The sequence below is a fragment of the Oreochromis niloticus genome, linkage group LG23, assembly GCF_001858045.2.
Source record: "Oreochromis niloticus isolate F11D_XX linkage group LG23, O_niloticus_UMD_NMBU, whole genome shotgun sequence".
NCBI lineage: Eukaryota > Metazoa > Chordata > Actinopteri > Cichliformes > Cichlidae > Oreochromis > Oreochromis niloticus.
The window spans coordinates 6,881,561-6,900,512 of record NC_031986.2 but is presented as its reverse complement, the minus strand read 5'-3'; the positions used below and the strand labels follow the sequence as shown (position 1 = coordinate 6,900,512).

At 40.9% G+C, this 18,952-nt stretch overlaps 1 protein-coding gene across 1 annotated transcript in view; it reads right to left on the bottom strand.

Annotated features, from left to right (window-relative positions):
- Positions 1-18,952, bottom strand: part of LOC100709407 (transmembrane protein 163) — a 29,788-nt gene that overhangs the window by 9,686 nt on the left and 1,150 nt on the right. Inside the window, exons 2-5 of the mRNA XM_003440917.5 lie at positions 16,147-16,266; positions 8,120-8,163; positions 7,944-8,035; positions 2,949-3,045 (exon numbers count right to left, since the gene is read on the bottom strand). Of these exons, the coding sequence (XP_003440965.1) occupies positions 2,949-3,045; positions 7,944-8,035; positions 8,120-8,163; positions 16,147-16,266 (353 nt within the window). The remainder of the gene's footprint in view (positions 1-2,948; positions 3,046-7,943; positions 8,036-8,119; positions 8,164-16,146; positions 16,267-18,952) is intronic.

The following is an 18,952-nucleotide window of genomic DNA, read 5'->3' as shown; positions in this document are numbered from 1 at the left end:
TCTGAAAGTCTTTCTTTTGCTCAGCAGCTGATCCAACAATGTGATTCGTCTCATTGAAAAGCATCCAGCTCGGTTAGCTTCACATGTGGAACAACAATGTGAGGAGCACACAGAGGAGTTAGTGAGTAAGCTGGTAAAGATGTCACCACGACAGGCAACCTGCATTTATGTTAACATCATATACACACATATACGCTCACTGACCACTTTATTAGGTACATCTTACTTGTACCAGATTGGACCTTTTGCTGTCAGATATGCACAAATTCCTCGTGACAGATTCAATAAAGAAAAAATGTTTCATTTTGTTGATGGATTGAAATCTGCTGACTGTGGAGACTGGCTGAGTACAGTGAGACCAGTGTCATGTTCACGAAACCAGTTTGAGACGATCTGAGCTTTGTAACGACACGTGCACCTGCTGGAAGCAGCCATAAGAACGTGGGTATACTGTAAAGTGCTTTGAGTGCTCAAGTAGAGTAGAAAAGTGCTATATAAGATATACTGTGGTCATAAAGGTATGGACATGATCAGCAACAGCACTATGCTCAGCTTGTACTAAGAGGCTGAATGTATGCCAAGAAAATCCCCCACAACTCTACACCACCACCAGAAGTCTGAACCATTAATAAAACTCCCATTCAAATGTTGCAGTAGAAATCGAGACACATCAGATCAGGCAACATTTCGGTCCTACTGTCTGAACTTTAGCCTCAGTTTCCTGGTCTTAGCTGACAGGAGCGGTACGCGGCTCGTCAGCTGCTCGTCCATCTGCTTCAACGTTCCACATGCTGTGCATTCAGAGATGCTCTTCTTCATACCTTGGTTGTAACAAGAGCTTCTTTTTTCTTGTTTTTTTAGTTACTGTTGCCTTCCTGGCAGCTTAAAGCAGTCTGTCAGCGAGGCCTTTTCACCCAGAGAGCTGCTGCTCAATGGATATTTTCTCTTTTTCACACTGTTGTCTTTAAACCTTCGGGTGGCTGCGCGGGAAAATCCCAGTAGATCTATCTGCTCCAACAGCAATCCCACTTTCAAAGTCAACTAAATCATCTTTCATCCCCATTCTCATACTTTGATCTTCAGCAGGTCATCTTAACCATGACTACATGTCTAAATGCACTGAGTTGTTGCCATATGATTATCTAAATAGATATTTGTGTTAATGAGCAGATCAACAAGTGTACCTAATGAAGTGGCTACAAACAGCATTACACTGATAATTAGATCCTTATACATTTATTAATTCAGAATTTAAGAGGATCGATTAAACTCGTGTCCATAATTTTATTCTTAATCTCTTCTACTTTTAATATTTCTTATTTATCTCATACCAGCCATGCGTTACTGCTGCGTCCACCACAGACGAAGCTGAATGAATATGACTTAGGCAGGAAAAATAATAAACAGCAGCTGATGGATGATACTGACTGGCAACTAGGTGAAAACACTATTTGCAGAAGTGTGAAAGCTTGTGAGTCTTCACATGTGAGGTTTGTGAGCGTTGCTATTACACTTGTTTTACTCACACTTTTTCTCTCTCTCTCTCTCACACGCACTTACAGACAGTAATAACAGGGGGGGAAACTAATTCTGATTCTGAAATATTTTTGTGAGAATAAAGTAAAGTCACTAGCAAAAGTGCACATTTAGAGTCACATTAGTCTTGAATATTTTAACCATAAAAATGATCTCACTTCAGATAAACACAGTTTGCAGTGAAATATAGTTTTTTAACATTCACTATCACCTACATAAATTATTTAATGTTTGCCAAAATACACATAACTACTTTAGCAGCATTTTACAATTCCTACATTAGAATCTGTCATCACAACATTCGTGTGTAAAAGGTGCTGAAAGGACATAAAAGAGAAAACTTCTCCTCCTCCTTTCATTAGAACAGGTATTTGTTACATTGTTACCTTGCAATTGCACAGGTGATATAGAGTAACAGGAAAGTAATAAATTAAAAAGGTAAGCCTATTTTTAACCTGATGATTGGAAATTAAAGACAATCACAAATCAGAGCTGTAGACTTTGCAACACACGCTGTCCGACTGCATCATCTACATGACCACACAGCATCTACTGCAACACCGAAGAAAAGAAAATATTTAAAACCAAACGATCTTAATCGATTTTTGAGTCCCTAACATTTCATCTTCAATAGCATCTCTGTGTTCATAACACCCTCCTCTGTGTCTTGGTCTCATCATCCTGAGCTACCAACCAAAGATGAAAGTATGCATCCAATCAGATCCACTGCTCAAAGACAGAGTCAGACTCAGCCATGCTACACACGGCTCCATGCAAATAAACATCCTGCATGTTATTTGTAAAGATATTATTAGATATGGGAGCAAAGTCAGCAGGGCTTTTTTTAGCTTCTAAATGAAATCCCCGTCTCTGGCTCGCTGTCTGTATTACACCAGGGACAGCAGAGCCCTGGTCCTGGCCGGACACAGCAGTGGTTACTATCTGTCAAAGCTTTAAAAATAACTGCAAATTCCACTGAAAAATCTGATTACACACTAAACCTTTGGCAGCCTGAGTTCAGGGAGATGAACTTGGCTGTGGGTAATACAGCTGCCATGGTGTGCAGTATGTTAGTATGTTTAGGGGGTTTCCCCTGAATGTTAAATGGATAACATTATGCATCCCATATGGAAGCCGCTTAATCCAAAGCTCTCGTCCATCTTCTGTCTGAATCCAGTTTTGACCCCTGCATCTCAGCCAGAGCCATTTCCTGCCTGCCATGTAGGAAAATAAGCATGTGGTAGTAAACTCTAATCTACTATTATCCCATCTTATCCACTGCTTTTTGTGCAGTAAGTGTAACAATTAAAGCATGGTGCTCTGCAGTATTTGTCTCTTTTTACAGTCAGATTATAATCCTCACAAATCTGTCTAAAAACAAACCCAGAACAGTGTGATGGACGAATTCTTACCACTTCTGGTAGCAGTTTGGTGGCCAGATCGTGGATGGCTTTACCCATAATGCATAAGGAGGACAGGATGAAAACCACACCCAGGATAACACAAGCTCTGCAGAGGAAAGGAAAGAAGACAGCAGGCGATCAGTAACCAACAAACAGTGTTTTTAGCTTCTTCATTCTTTCTTTCTGAGCAGATCCTGATGCGACAGCCAACCTAAACAATAAAAGTGGTGCTGCACGGCTGCAGGGTTCGAGCCAGGATTTCACAAACAATGAGGTTTTAAATTCAAATTTTTCCAGGAGACCTCCAATTGATGACTGGCTTACAATTTTGACTTGCCAAAAAACCCAGAATGTAACATCTCATCTAAAGAGCTGTAGTCTGAGGCCTTTGTGTGTAGTTTGCGTGTTGTTCCTGGGTGCATGTGGGCTCCCCTCTACAGTCAAAGACAGGCATATTAATTAGTGACTCTAAACTGTCCACAGGTGTGAGTGTGAGCCAGGAGGGCTCTCTGGGTTGGCCTTGCCTCTAACTCCGTAACAGCTCAGGATTCAAAACGCCTGCAACCCTGAACTGGATAAGTGGGAAATAATGGCTGGACTGATCTCATCTAAAGACATTTCTAGCTGGAGTTTCTGTAAATCAGAGGGAGAAAAGTGATTTTACAATTTTACACGGTACATCCATTTTCATGTAACTTGGAAACATTTGCACTAAATTTGATCAAATTCTCTTAAGATATTCTGAGATATCTGGTTTATCAGATAACAAATATAACGCCTCAGATTATGGCCGCTGGTGGCACGGACATCTTTGGATAAAATCTCTGAACTGCTGTAAAAAGGCAAAAACGTTTCTCTTACTTTAATTAATGACAATCTTAATGACATCAGCATTAGCTGAGATCTCTCATAGCACAAGTTCAGGCTGGCAACAAAGACAAACTACCTGATACAGGGCGCACTTTTTAAGCTGCTTTAACCTGCTCTTAGCTGCTTATCTGCAAGCCACTTTGCAACTGACCTCCACCACAGCTTCTCCTTTCAGCTTCTCCTTTCAGCTTCTCCCTTCAGCTTCTCCTTTCAGCTTCTCCTTTCCAGCTTCTCCTCCTCCCCGACTTTGCATGCATTCCAAGTATGCAAACGGTATCCCTGATTAGAGCCATACTACCAAATACTGGTCCTGACTAAAACTAAAGTCCAATTATAAATAGTAGATGTTTTTTTGAACATGGAAGCATCAACTTCTATGATAACTGTAGAGTGTTAGATAAAGCTACAGCTTCCTGCTACCCTAAACGATCCTGAATGACAGATAACATTTATTCAGAGTGATCCGGAGGATTCATTTGGAAGCAGCAGATGTCCTTTAAGCACCTTTACCCAATTAACAAAGTCTAGAGGGACACAAAAACCAATCGGAGCATATGTCCTGGTCATGGATGAATACCCAAGTGTACGTGTTCAAATCTGACGGCTGCTCTTGAGCCACACTTGGCGTCCTGGGTTTTGACCGGATGAGGTAACCAAGGCAACGCCCAACATCACTCTGGGAAGTCAGCAGCAGGGTGCACGAACACACGCAGACACACAAGGGAGCGCCGTATCCACCACTACAGCCCTCTATCGCTTCCTGCAAACTGTGGATGGAAAATGACACCATCCGAGCTGCTGTTTACTCCACAGCAGAACAACCGAACAGCAAAAAGACCAGCAAAGCGTTCGGCTGCATGCAGCTTCTGTTTTAATGCACAGATGTGGATCACTTATTAGTAACAAAAGTCCCCAATTTGTCTTACTTTGACACCTAAAGCTTGTTACCTTGGCAACCACTCTGTACTTGGGCATTGCTGTTCAACCGCATCTTCTCTATCATTCCCAGACAGATCAAAAAATTAAGAAAAAGAACACAGAGCCTCTCGTTGTGCATCAGTAGCCCTCTCACTCAGTCTGCTCAAAGCCGCTAGCTATCTAACAAACAAACACTGCAGCAGGAGGAAGACGCCAGGCTACAGTTAAGGTGTAAATACATGAATCCATATTTTATGCATCTGTAAAAGTACTATAGTGGCAAGCAAGCGGTCACAGGTTTAATTCCAGCCAGAGCCACAAATCCCTGTTGGGGTTGTGTCAAGAAGGCCAATCAGTGTACAAAACTCCCAAATCAAACACGCTGTGGTGGCTGTGTATAAGACAGCAACAGAAAATAGCTTTATATTTAGATTTTGTTGCTCTCGGATGATTCTCATATTTCTGTTTCAGAGTATGTCTGCAGAAACATGTCTGTGTGTGTGTGTGGGTGTGTTTGTGTATAGCTGTCAGAGACTGTGTGAGTGTGCGTGTGATCAGGAGGAAGCTGTCTTCTCAGCGAAGCCAATTACTGGCCGAGCAGCTCCTCAACTTTGTCCAGATTCTCCATTTAGCAGTGCTGAAATGACCACTTTCAAGTGGATTTGTGTAGATGTTTTAACGTGATGGTTTAGCAAGCTGTCAAATACTTATATTAAAAATACAGTTGGAATTAATCAGACAGGTCTTTAGTCGCACACTTCCTGTTACTCTGATCATTTTATGTTGTCTGTCTGGTAAATTTAGCAGTTCTTTCTGATAAACTCACTAAACCCTCAACCATAAAATTTTAAAATTTTATCTGCAAACAACTTTGGTGAATACTGAAAATTGTGTGTTGGTGTTTAGCAAACTGTACAGCTTTTTTGGCTGAGAGTTCGAGGAGGAGAGCAATGTCGCTAGCTAGGAGCTAGTTAGCTTAGCTTAGCATAAAGGGTACAAATGGACATAGCTAACATAGCTCTTTAAGTTAAAAGTGTATCCAAGAGCTGAAAATCACTCATTACCCCAACATATTTTCATTAACTAATATGCACACACACAAGCAGTTTGTATGGATAGCAAAAACAGCTGTTAGTTAAAGAGCAACACAAAGCTTGGTTAGCTATGATACGCTCAGAATCTGGGGATTAAGGAAGACGCCATTTCTGTTTCCATTTATCATGTAAATGGATGCACACGGGACAAAGGAGAGCTAAGAGACCATTGGATAACACATTTTAGATTCATGTCCTAATTTCTTTTCAATTCACAACACATTTATATCTTCTCCTATGAAGTATTTTTATTTAATGTGTAAATATCTAATATTTTCAACGATGGGTGTGGTCTGAGAACTCACTGACACAACAACTAGAATATAAAATTATTACATTATAACAATTTTATTATTTATCATTTTATTAGCTTCCTCGTGGCTTTCATGTTAAAGCAGATGCTTTGCTGTTGAATCTTTTTCCATGTACTTCAGTGTCTGGTCTCCAGAGGATATGAGCTCATCTGTCGTCTCTACTGCAATTAGCAACTCCTGTGAGACCGTGACACAACTCCACTGTTAAGTGTGGGTGTGCGTGTAAACGGGGAGTGAACACACACACCAGTACGGACAAAGCTAAAGATTTTACTTTCTTTGTTTTGCTTGCAGTCCATCCTATGCTGGATGAACTGGTGCAACACTGTTCAACTATTTCAGTGTCTGATCTTTCACAGAGGAGAGCAGAAGTAAAGTGATGACTGGCTCTTCTCCTTCTCTCTCTTTCAGTCTCCTGCTGGCTGCCAGCACTCTGACCATTCAACAGGCTCTGAAAGGGCAGCCTCTTCACACACACACTCTATTCTCAGCCAGGTAGAGATAAGATGTGAGGCGCTCGTCTGTGATCGGTCCCACTGGGCCGAGCCTGACGGAGCTGAAGAGGCATGCTGTCTGACACACTTCTCTGCGGGACAGAGCAGACCACACGCTCTCTCCCCTTGCTCACACAGGCCATTGTAGACACACTGAAATAAATTTCATCACGTTGCTGGATTTCTTTTGTCTTATTGGTCGATGTATATATGAGACCATACCGAGGCTTCTGCAGTGTAGATACACCTATGGTATCAATTTGAAAACCCCAGGTGGGTTCCTTGGAGCTATCGCATTCACAGGACCTCTGACCTTAAGATCACGGAAATTCAAGCTCATCCAAGATTTTTAGTAGATGAACCTGCGGTGTCAATTTGAAACTCCCACGTCTCTTTGTTCTCCAGTTATCACATTCACAAACTTGAGTGGCGACAATACTTCATCAGCCTTTTGATGCCTGAGGGGTAAAGAAAACGATATAGAAGCAAAGCTGTCAAAGCTGTATTTGGGTTTGAACTTTAATTTTAAGTATACATGAATTCATGTTGTTTCTGTTCTGCTCTAAAATCTGGAAGTACCCAAGCTAAGTATATAAAAATAAGATTAATTATTTCTGGTCAAAACAACTTTACTTGTGCAGCCAGTCTGATATTTCTACAGTTCAGCACTTTACAGTGAATTACTGGTTATTGCATCAACAGTTGTTCAGACTGAGTATCTGAAAATGATTCTGCTAAGACCTTCTGACTGCTTCAGACCATTCGCTACAAATAAATCTGGTGGTGAAGGAAAAATGTACGAGGAGCAGCATGGCAGATGATTCCTCGGTCACAAACAAATGTTAGCGTTGTTAAGGAGACTGATAAAGCACATGTCAGTAATAAAAACTACTGAAAACGTAATTGATCTAATTTCCTCCAGCAAAAAAAGCATTAAAATCTCAGGCTGGGGGAAGTTTTCTGCCTGGGATATGTATGCTTTTTTTGATGGAGGAAGTTAGATTTCAGAAGTACTGTGTATGCCACAGACAGTACAAACGACTGATGTAGCTACCGTGATGTCGTCCATTTGCTCTCTGAAGTTCTGTTTTGATTGTGGTTGGTGATCCGAGGGGGCAGAGACCATTTTTGCAACAACACCTGTAGCCACATGCTGGACTTCAGATTGCACATTTAAGACACACTGGCTTCATTTTTCTGACCCAGAAGCTACGTCCATGTTTTATACCGTCTGTGGCTTATGCACAGCATCATAAATAAAGGGGATTTTTGCCTGGGTCAGAGTGGATCGGGGTGAAAGGTGATCATACTTACATGTACTCGCGGTGCGCTGAGTGGACAGCTGCGGCGTTGCTGTATCGCCACAATACAATCACAGATGACAACACATCCAGCGTAGCATCAAACTGCAAAGTGTAAACATTGGAATTGGTAATTCTATCACTACAATTTCTACTTTTAATGAAGTAGAGTGTTTACTCTGGACTTACAGCAAATCCAAAAGCTGAAGCACTGTGGCGCATGATAGAAACCACTAAAGAGAAAAGAGAAAATCTTTTACTGCACTGTTCACATTCATCTCCACATCAGAAATAATCATTTGAGTGCCTGTAACTGCTGTAAGCACAGAGTCAGTCTGTGATGGTTTCATTTAAAGTAAACAGAGATATCTGTCCGTCAGCAGCTCAGGACACTGACTGGATCCTCCCCTGTTTAACTGCAGCAATGATTATTATTAGAATAATTTCTAGTTTCTGCAGAGAACCTGCTGGATTGAAAAAGAAGCAGTGTTTTGACTGGCTAATTTAACATCTGCCTTTTTATTGGATTAATTAAGCTGTAGAAATGGTCAAAACAAACACTAAACAGCACAGTTATGTGCATCCACACACCTGCAACGGGAGGGAATGAGGAGAGAAGGAAGAAGAGACAAAGGAGAGAAAGATGCACACAGATAGACAGGAGGATTCCTCTCCTCCCACGTTTATTTTTAGCAAGACTCACAGGGGGCTAGCAGCTCGCCTCAGCCCTGCATGCAGAAACACAGTGCTGTGTGGTATCACTTTCTCTCTTTTCCCCTTCAGCAACACATTCTAGTTGCTGCAAAAAGAGCTAAATCTTTTCTTTCTCGTATCCCTTTTTGCTGTCTGAGCTCCCTTTATTTTCCCCTCCAGCCTCCCAAGCTCCCCTCTCATCCATCTTCACTTTTCCTCTTATTGTTTCATCTACATTCGGTTGTTCTCTCTAGGCTGAAGGCACAATCACCCGCTCGCTTGCAACAGCTCAGACCGAAATGAGAACAGAAACAGATGCTGCATCCACATTCTCCTGCACGCAGTTAAGCAAACATCGCCAACCGTTGAATGCACATGATTGGAAGGGATACTGTTCTGACACCTGAAATGTGTAGAGATGCAGAGTATCAGCAGCAGACCTGTTGTCATTCCTTCTTGGTGTGTAACCTCATGCTCACCAAAAAGTACTGAACATGGCGGTGGTTCACACATTAGAAGCATGGCCTCCAAACTGCATTATAACTAATGCAGCTTGAATGAATGCATGAATTTACTGATGATGCCCTCAGCTGAAGCAAATGCTCCCTGACATGTTATAACCTTACATATGTGCAACTAAGTGCTCGCCACATTCCCATTTTATGGATTTAATATACATCAAATGACCATAGCACTTTACAAAAGCCAGCACAGCAAAAAGATTAAATGCGTCTTAGTAATCAAATTAAAATAAATTTAAGCAGTAATAAAACTATAGAAAAAAGAAATCTGCAATCTCCTTTGCAACCCACCTGCAACACAGATCCTCCTTTTCATCCTTTCATATCTGTTGCTCACTAGAACTTGGCCATGCTGACAAATATAAATTACTGCAGATGGAAATATCAATTTTCTTTGGAGTAAAATGGTCCAGACTGAAATTTTAATTTCTATATTTCCTGTAATAATTGAAGATTTGACGCTTTTAGTTGCTCTTTTTGAGTTTAATTTCACTTAAAGCAGCTGTTTTTACACAAAGGATACTTAAAGGTTGTCTCTCAGTGGCTCCTATTATTTAACCTCTCTATACTTTAATCATTTCATTAGGATGAAAATAAAATAATAAAGTGTAGCTTTAATTTTGGAAAGCCACATCCAAGCCAGTGGATTTCAGTGCAAGCCTCTTTGCAACCCACATCCACACCATTTCCTCCATTAATTCTACTTCTAACTTAATCTATGTCTGCTGTGTTCTATGCTGGCTTTGCAAAGCAGGTCCCAGAACAGAACCATACGGCCAAATACAAACACAGTCTCTGACTCAGCTAATACAGCATTCGCATGTTCTTTAAACTTCCAGGGTGGGGAGATATATTTAAAGTCAGAGCCTGTGTGCCTCATCTCTCCATGTGTCAACAATACATGATCAAGCAAACAGAACCTGGCAGCTGCTGAAAGCTGCTGAAGGTAAATAAAAAGGGAGGGGCACCGAGTATCAGTCATCAGCCAGAACTGACATAACGAGGCAAAAGTAGGAGGTAAACAAAACAATTTCCTTTTGTTTACACGTAAAGGACTTGCGGCGACAGAGGTGAGCATGTATGTGAGAGTACAAAAAGATAGAAACAAAGGCAAGGATTACACAGAAGTGCCTTAGTTTAGCTGTCAAATGCATTCCTGCACACTCAAGCTTGATCCAAAACCATTTGCTGCAACATCAAGGGAGCAGATTTGTATCTAGGACTACAAAACAGAGCTGACAGCATCTATTTTTCAAGTTAAATTCTCCAGATAGCTGAAAAGACTTCACGTTCCTTCATCGTGCAGCCTCCTCTCATTCTACCATGTCAGTTTTTTAAAGATTTCTTTTGTGATAATGACCCCACACATCTGACTGTAATATATATCGTCTGCTCCTCTTCCCTTCTCCTCTCTATCCTCCCTTCCTCTCTTTCTAGCACCTTCATTAGCCGCAGAGAGAACAAGTTGTGTATAAATGAATCTGCTGCGGTTCTGCGGTCGTCAAAGCCGAGCCCAGCGATGACTAATTGGCTCCCAAGGAAGCTGGGTGGGTGTCAGCCGGGACGGACCTGCAGCACATCAGGCTATCACACACATACACACACATGTATGCACACTGCTACTCTACTCTCCCTCTTCCTTACTTCTTGTCACATCTAACAAGACAAGCAGGGGAAGAAAGGATAAAACGCTATCCGAGCTCTTTATGCATATCAATGAAACGCTTCACCGTCAAGTTGTTTTTTCTAGCTGGTGCAGTGATGGCGCTCGTCTGATTGTCCCGTGTGTACCAATTCATAGGCCTTGTCATTAAAGCAGCAGCAAGTGGCTCAGTTTCTTCTTGATAATAAAACATGAGCTGGAGATCTAAAAGCAAACCCTGACAAAGATGCAGTTCACTTTCAAATAAACTCTCACTTTTGTATTTTACATAATGCACACTAAATTACATCAAAAGAAAAAGAATTTGCACCACTGTCATCTGTTACTTCACACTTGATTGGACTTTTTTCTTTTGTGTTAGCCGGTTGTGAGCAGTTCTCTTTATGTTAATATTCATCTTCAGTAATGATTTTCAATCCCTGGAGTCCTCATACACACAGTCTCCTCCCGGCAGCTGATGTTGACATGTGTCCACTCTTTGAACTCAGCAGCACTCATGCAGGCTCTAATCTGATGTTCTATTGACTTCTGGTTCTAACAAACTGAGGGAACTCTTCAGCCAATCCTCACAACACCAGTTCAACCAAACCAATTGATATTTGTTGCGACGGTGAATTTGTAACTACAGCCAGGTGCCAAACTGCTATGAACCTCGTCCAATGTTAACCTTTCCTTCACTCAGTGTAGTAAAGCTTTTAAGCTGAGAATTGTCCTGTGACATTTTCCCCACTGAGATGTTCTTTTCTGTAAACTAAAAAGCCGCACCTGCCTGCCTACAATAAAGGTCACACGCACTTGGTCTTTTCCATGTTTGAGTAATGCTAATGTTTTACAGCATTTATGTTACCCAGAGACTGTTTCATTCTGTCATCATGTAGAGCTCACAGAGAACAGCAGCAGGTGGTGAGGAGTGGACTGACTCCTCACAGAGCTCTGATAAGTCTGTGAAACACTGTCGGACCTCAGGGTTTGAATCCTAACGAAGCCCTTCACCCTGACGTACAACTACTGTTCTTTTAGGTCTTTTTTAACCTCTTAATGTTTGTAATAAGTGTAACTTTCAGACAGAATTTAGTTAAATCTCTTAACCAACTAAACTGTGACTTCGTCTAATCTAATATTAATAATTTAAAGAATCACTTTCTGTCCATTCATCATTTTTTCACCTGTTCCGGCAACAATTTAACCAATCTGATTCAAACCTGCAGATATATGGCTGGTGACCTGGGTAAGCAATGGTTAACCCTACTGTTGGGGTTGAGTTGGGGTTTTTTCTGCACCTTCTCTCTGTGTGTTTTGTGCATCATGAGTCCTTTAGCCTCTTCCTTTTAACAGTGTTTTCTTTGGTGTGGTTTAGTATATGCTGCCCTATGCAGGAAGCTCCTTTATAAAAACAGATCTTTCCAGGGAATGTAAACACGTAGCCAAACATAAAAGAAGATGGAATTTGATGCTGATTAATGGCACAATGCTCACACAGTCTGTGTGCACTAAAATGTTTATGTGTACAGTTGAGCTCACTGCTAAGAATATACAGTGATCAGTTACGTTAGCACCAGAGCTTGTTCTTTGGGACATGGTAAATTTGGAAACCAGATCAGCACCTTTGTCTCTTAAAACACGCTGCTGAGGAAGGCCACAGGGTTAGACGGATACTTCCTCCTCAGTAATGGCACGTACCAATGCCAGAACTGTTGGTTTCCCGGCTGAGCATTGGATTTCAAAGAGATGAATAACATTTTTGCCTGCCTGTCAGTAGCTTAAATGTGGCTGATTACAGTGTACTCTGGTTACTTAGTGTTTAATGAGTGGTCACAAAACTGAAGCAGTGGATCGTTACCTAACAGATGTTCCTTTTCTTTACAGTACCGATCAAACAGACTCTGCAGAGCACGAATAAGACCAGAGTGAATCGAATCCATGCTGCTGTACAGATGTGGTAATCAATCGCCAGAGATGGGCAGTAATGTGTTACTGTAATCTGATTACTTTTTCAAGTAACAAGTAAAGTAAGGGATTACTATTGCACAAAAAGTAATTAGATTACTGTTCCTTTCCCGTAAGCACGCTGCGTTACTAAACCGTGATTTTTGTTTGCGAGAGTGTCTCATGACAATGATGTACGAGCGTGCGACGTCCGTGGCTGCAACAGACGTGTGCAGATCAACAGTGGGGGAGAGAGTATGACCATGCAGCGTTTAAAGCGTGGACGTACTGACATTACTGAGTTTGATTCCGTAAAAAGTGACAAAAACATTAGTGTCCGCTGTACACTCTGTGTGAGAAGAAAACTTCTTTCTACACCGAAAAATTAAACTTCAAATCTGAGCAAGCACCGAGCACGCTGCCACGGGAATGTGACATTCACAGAGAAACCCCTGGATCCTCCCACTGACATGACCGCTGTGGCACCTCCACCCGCCCCACTCCTGCAAAACAGGATCACAATAGACTTAAGAGCAACTGGACTTAGTGCCGCTGAATCTTTGATTTTATTTATTTTTTGCTGTGTTTTACTTGCATCTATTTGAAAGAGTGTAAACACAAAACATTATTTTATTTTATATGCTGGAATATGCAGAAAATAGGTTTAAATGTTAAACAAATTTCTTCCAGTCAAAGACTGTTGCATATAATTTAAATTTTTCTTGATGCAATGTGCATAAAGTTAAAAGATTCAAACTAATAAAAAGTTTTTAAAAGTAACTAAAGTAACTAATTACTTTTGAAAATAAGTAATCAGTAAAATAACAGGATTACTTTCTTGGAGAAGTAATCAGTAATTAGTAACTAATTACTTTTTTCAAGTAACTTGACCAACACTGTCAACCGCTATCTGAAATCACTGATTTAGCATTTTCATAACTTCACAAATAACCAACGAAACTGTAAAACTCACAACTTAAATTAATAAATTTCAGGTTAACTGAACGAGAGAGCTCTCTGACCAGTGATGTAATTTGTAATTCACCAGCTGGAACCACATCCTCATTTCAGGTTTGATAGCATTTCTGGTAGATAATGGCAGATGGATTGAGAATGAACTGAGGCTGCTGTTTATGGAAGGCCTCAGAGGGGGCGGCTCCCGGGCTGGGCAGAGCCACGTGTACTAATGAGAAGTGAATGAAGTGAAAAATGGAGGGAGGGTGGGGCACAAAAAAGAGAACAGTTTGTAGTGCCGGAGAGTGGGGCGGAGCGGGGGGTCATATATAGACTGAGATCCAAAGGGGTGTGTATCGAGGTGTGGTCGTGAAATCCAATTTATTATGTTAAACTACAAGACTTATTGTTTTGGAGACTACATCCTTAAATCTGCAATGACTGTGCCTCGTTCAGAGAGGAATATATCAAACCCACAGCAACACCAACATGGTGAAGTCTGCTCACAGACTATATAAAAGACGGACATAGGCCCCGTGCCATCACCTTTTGATTACAGAGGGTTTGTCATGAAGCCCAACGGGCGTCCACTGGCATCTTGATGTTTAGAAAATGCACTTCAAAAAACTTAGAACGTTCCAACAGGGAGAAATTTTATATTTTTTTGTGCTTTTTTTTCTATCCACCCGTCAAGCAGATGACAGAAGAACTTATGAGGGAATATAATTACTGATTTTAATACCGTAACGTGTTACATCACTGCGTTACTGAAAAATGTAAAGTAAAATGTTACCATGGAACATGTTACTGGTAGACGAGTATTCTAATGTTTGTTTCTCTTGTGTAAATGCCCAGTAAATGAATCACCAGGAACACCCCTACACTCTACTAATGTTAACTAATTTAATTACATATAAATTTTCCATGTACTTTTATTACAAGAGTAGAATCTAAAATGTTACATTTATTGGAATCTGATCAAATGAAACGTACTGGTTTACATGCAGTTTATACTGAGCACATTTTCCTTAATGATTAGTTGTCTGAATAAATAAACCTTTGATTTTATGTATTCAAAAGTATTGTATCATGTTTATTGAGGGTGAAGAATCATTGTTGCAGTGCAGACTGCCACAGATAACTAAAGAGACAAACAAATATTCATACTCCCATCCTCGTACCCAACCTCACCAATTATCCTAACAAGCTTGGACTGTGGGAGGAAGCCGGAGTACCCAGAGGAATCCCACGCTGCTGCATCATCATCATCAAAATAAAAAAATTTAAAAATCAAGATATTTAATGTTATTCTGTAATCTCAAATACCAGCACATCACCAAACCACAGCATTTTCTTCTGTTTGTGTGTGTCGTGATTCTCGTTGTCAGATCACTGTTCGCAGGAATCCCGTCTGCTACGCTGGCCTCGTTCGTCTCTTCCTGTGCTCATTTCTGCAGCTGATTTGAGGGTGGCGCCATATTTATTTATGCGTGAGAGCAGGCAATATGAGAAAAGTCCCAGAGCAGGGACAAACATGTCTAATGAAGACAATACAAGAAAAATATTCAGTGAAGAAAAGCTTAATGAACACAAGAACCCTGAAAAACAAGGTGAAGGAGGCTGTTATCCTCGCCGTCATCAGTATTACAGGAAACTCATATCTATATATACAAACCACTGTGGAGCTGATAAGGATCACAGATGCTAAAAGCTTGTTTCTTTACTTAAGTTAAGCACCAAAATGCATTTACTGCAGAGGGGGAGGAGTAAGCTGAACATCAGGTGACAGATCTGTCCAATAAAAAAATGTCAATCAGACACATGAAGCAAACATCATATTCTGGCACACACAGGCACAGTCTGTCAAATCTAAACAGTTTTCTAAAGCGGGCTTTAAATACAGTTTTTCATATTGAAAGATAAAGTGTCTCACTACTATTACAAATAAGATCCCGGACAAACAAAAAGAGACACAGGAGGAGTTCATTATCCAGCCAGCAGTCTCGTCCTTGACACACTCGGGATAAATGAAGACAGAAACCCAAAGGTTTAGCACAAAGTGTTGGGTGATCAAATATGTTCTGCCTCAAAAGAAGCAAAATTTCAATAAATGCAGCAAGCGTGAAGGTCGACTTCACAAAGACGCTGACGGCAAAAACGTTCCACGTTGCTTTTGTAACCGGGAGAAACAAGAGCCGTGGGAGGCTAAAGTTTGAACGAAACAGGATCCTGGCACGACTTAGCGTGCTAAAGTGCTTTTTCTTCATCTTGCTTTTGATTTTGAGAACAAATGTTTAATCTGTTGGGTGTCACATTTACCAGCAGGGTGTTGCAGTAATTAACAAAGCTGTCCTTCGACTGACAAACCAAACAACAAGCTCTCTTTTGACTCTTCTTTAGATCTTTCGCACGCACAAGAAATGTGGCATCAAAGAAAAAGACGGGAATGTGTTACTCACTGAACGCAGCAATGGCCAGGATGATGGTGACCACGATGGATGCCCAGGACACCCACAGAGCCTTCTTGCGGTAACTCTGTGCTTCGTGAGGCTTCAGACGCATACTGCTCTCCAGAAGACCTGCAGACAGTGTCGCAGGGCACAGTGACCCACAGTGTTCAAACAGGGTTTGGAGTTGCTTTTAAAGTGGAACTTTAATCCATTTCAAAATGTTGTGCCACATATACACTGTTACTCAGTGTAACAGTGTATACTGTGTTACTGTTACAAAGTAACAGTAACACAAAGTTACAAATTTGAAGGTTATCTTATCTTACAATGACAGCTGCTCGTGTTAGTTTTAAAACAAATAAGGTGTGTGCAAGTAATCACACTGCTCTGAGCGCTCCCTTTCAAACTGATTTTTGTACTCTTGGATGTCACAGAGAGACAGGGACTCCTGAGTATAATCTACCTGCGGCTCAAAAAATGCTGTGATTATTCAGAAATAATTTAGTTTAAAGGAAATATAAACTTTAATGAGAAGGAGCAAAAACGGCTTGTTTGAGACTGACTGAATTGAGGTCCAGTATAAGATTAATCTGGACTATTTTGAATTTAACTCAAAGTAAAGCTACTCTAGTAGAGTCCAATCATAAAAATATAAAACTGAAAATATGCATAACAAGTCTACAGTTTTCACGACAGATTTAATTTGGTAAACGTGAATAGCTTCAAGCTACATATTACCCAGGGGTGGGGGAAATCCAGGGCTCGAGGGCCGGTGTCCTGCAGGTTTTAGATGTGTCCTTGATCCAACACAGCTGATTTAAATGGCTAAATGACCTCCTCAACATGTCTTGAAGTTCTCCAGAGGCCTGGTAATGAACTAATCATCTGATTTAGGTGTGTTGACCCAGGGTGATATCTAAAACCTGAGGACACCGGCCCTTGAGCCCTGGAGTTCCCCGCCCCTGCTGTAGCCTATCCCAGCAGAGTACACCCACTTACACCAATTTACCTACAGAGAAGAGGATCCAGAGAGGACTCACACAGACAGGTCCCAGGCAGATGGTGGATTGAACTCAGACCCTTCTTGCTGGGATTCAGCAGGGCTAATGATCGCAGCACCACTTAAATTATACACTGACAAAGAAACTTTTGTTTTCGTCATCATCTTATGAACTTATCTTGTGAACACTTTGACTGTGTGTGTCTGCTGTTTGGTATGGAACAGGTGGTGGAGCTTTTTTCAAGACTGAACCGAAATATGGTGGAAAATCTAATCTGAGCCTGGATCTGCTGGAGCTTTCTTCCTATAAAAGGGAGTTTTTCCTTCCCACTTTCACCAAATGCGTTCCCAGAGGAGATCGTCTGCATTATTGCAGACAGTATTGTAAACAGCCATGTTAGAGGCTGGAAAAGTAAAGCACCGAGTTGATAGATGCTACAAAGCCTTGCTTATAAACTGATGATGATGATATGAAACTGACTGATAAAGTGATGATGATGTGTATCATGTGATCACTGATCAGTGTTCGCAGGCTAATGCGATCTATCCATCTAAACAACCAAGTTTGAATTTTGTTTTTAAAATACATACCCTCAGACATAAAGGGTACAAATAAATACTTACTTGGTGTCCTGCTGGCTGAAAGTGAAAAGGCACTGACCAAAAGATGGTCACACAGGATCCACCAACATTAAACAGCTGGATTAATGTAACACTAGAGATTTATAAGATGGAAAAGATTACTGTTTTTAGTGAATTTAGAGTATGAGAAATTTATAAAACCCTGGGGAAAATGGCTCTGCTATGTGGGATCTATAAGGCCAGATATCGCTGCTATGCACCATTAGAGTGGCTTTACTTTGCAAAGTAACATGTACTAATGCTATTTATGCCCTCATCTGTTACTGATGGTGTTGGTACTCAAATGTCCTCTCTCTGGATGTATATAGTTACAAACTATGTCTATCTGTACATATGTTTTGTTTTTGTTTCACACTCTTGTGAAGGAAAAAAGTTATCTTCACTTGAAGTGATGGCACACACCCAGACTATGCTCTCCTGTATATGAGTCTTAAAATTAAGGTATGTGTCAAATGATGTACATTTTGTTTTATGTATAACATTAAAAAAAACCCTAATATTAAAGGATTCTCCAATATTTCAAATTCTTTTTGTTTTTTGGGGGGTTTTTTGTGTTATGACATGAACTTTGCTAAAAAGTGTTTTCTGTCTTATGTCCCAGTGAAAGCAAATCCACATCTTCTTTTTGTCTGTGTAGGTCCTCAGTCATCAGGGTCATGGTAGGAGGCAACTGGACTTATTCAGATTCTCATCTGAGAGAGTCCCAGATAAGAACCCGTTAGTGGTCCTGAGGGTCGTTAAAACCCACTATTAATCATGTGATAATTCACATGATGACCTGGATCAAAATTAAAACCCAAAAAAGCAGAAGCTTCACCAAACGCATCAACTCGGTGGATAAAAAGATCCAGTTCACAAGGGAGGATAACAGGGAAAACAAGTTATCATTCCTGGACTGTGCTGTGATCACTGAGGAGGACAGAAGCCTCAACACTGAAATCCATTCACACAAACCAGCACCTACTCTTTCACTCCCACCAACCACTTGAATACCAACTTGGAGTGAACAGGACAAGACTCAGTTGTACACCTGCACTTAAAAGAGAAAGAAGGATCTTTTGAGGATGACAATGTTCGCATTTTATGTTTGAGAGAGGAGTAAAGGAGGCTATCTACATCCGCTGTGACTGAGCAGCGTAGAACAGAGGTGGTGGCTTATGCAGTCTTGAGATC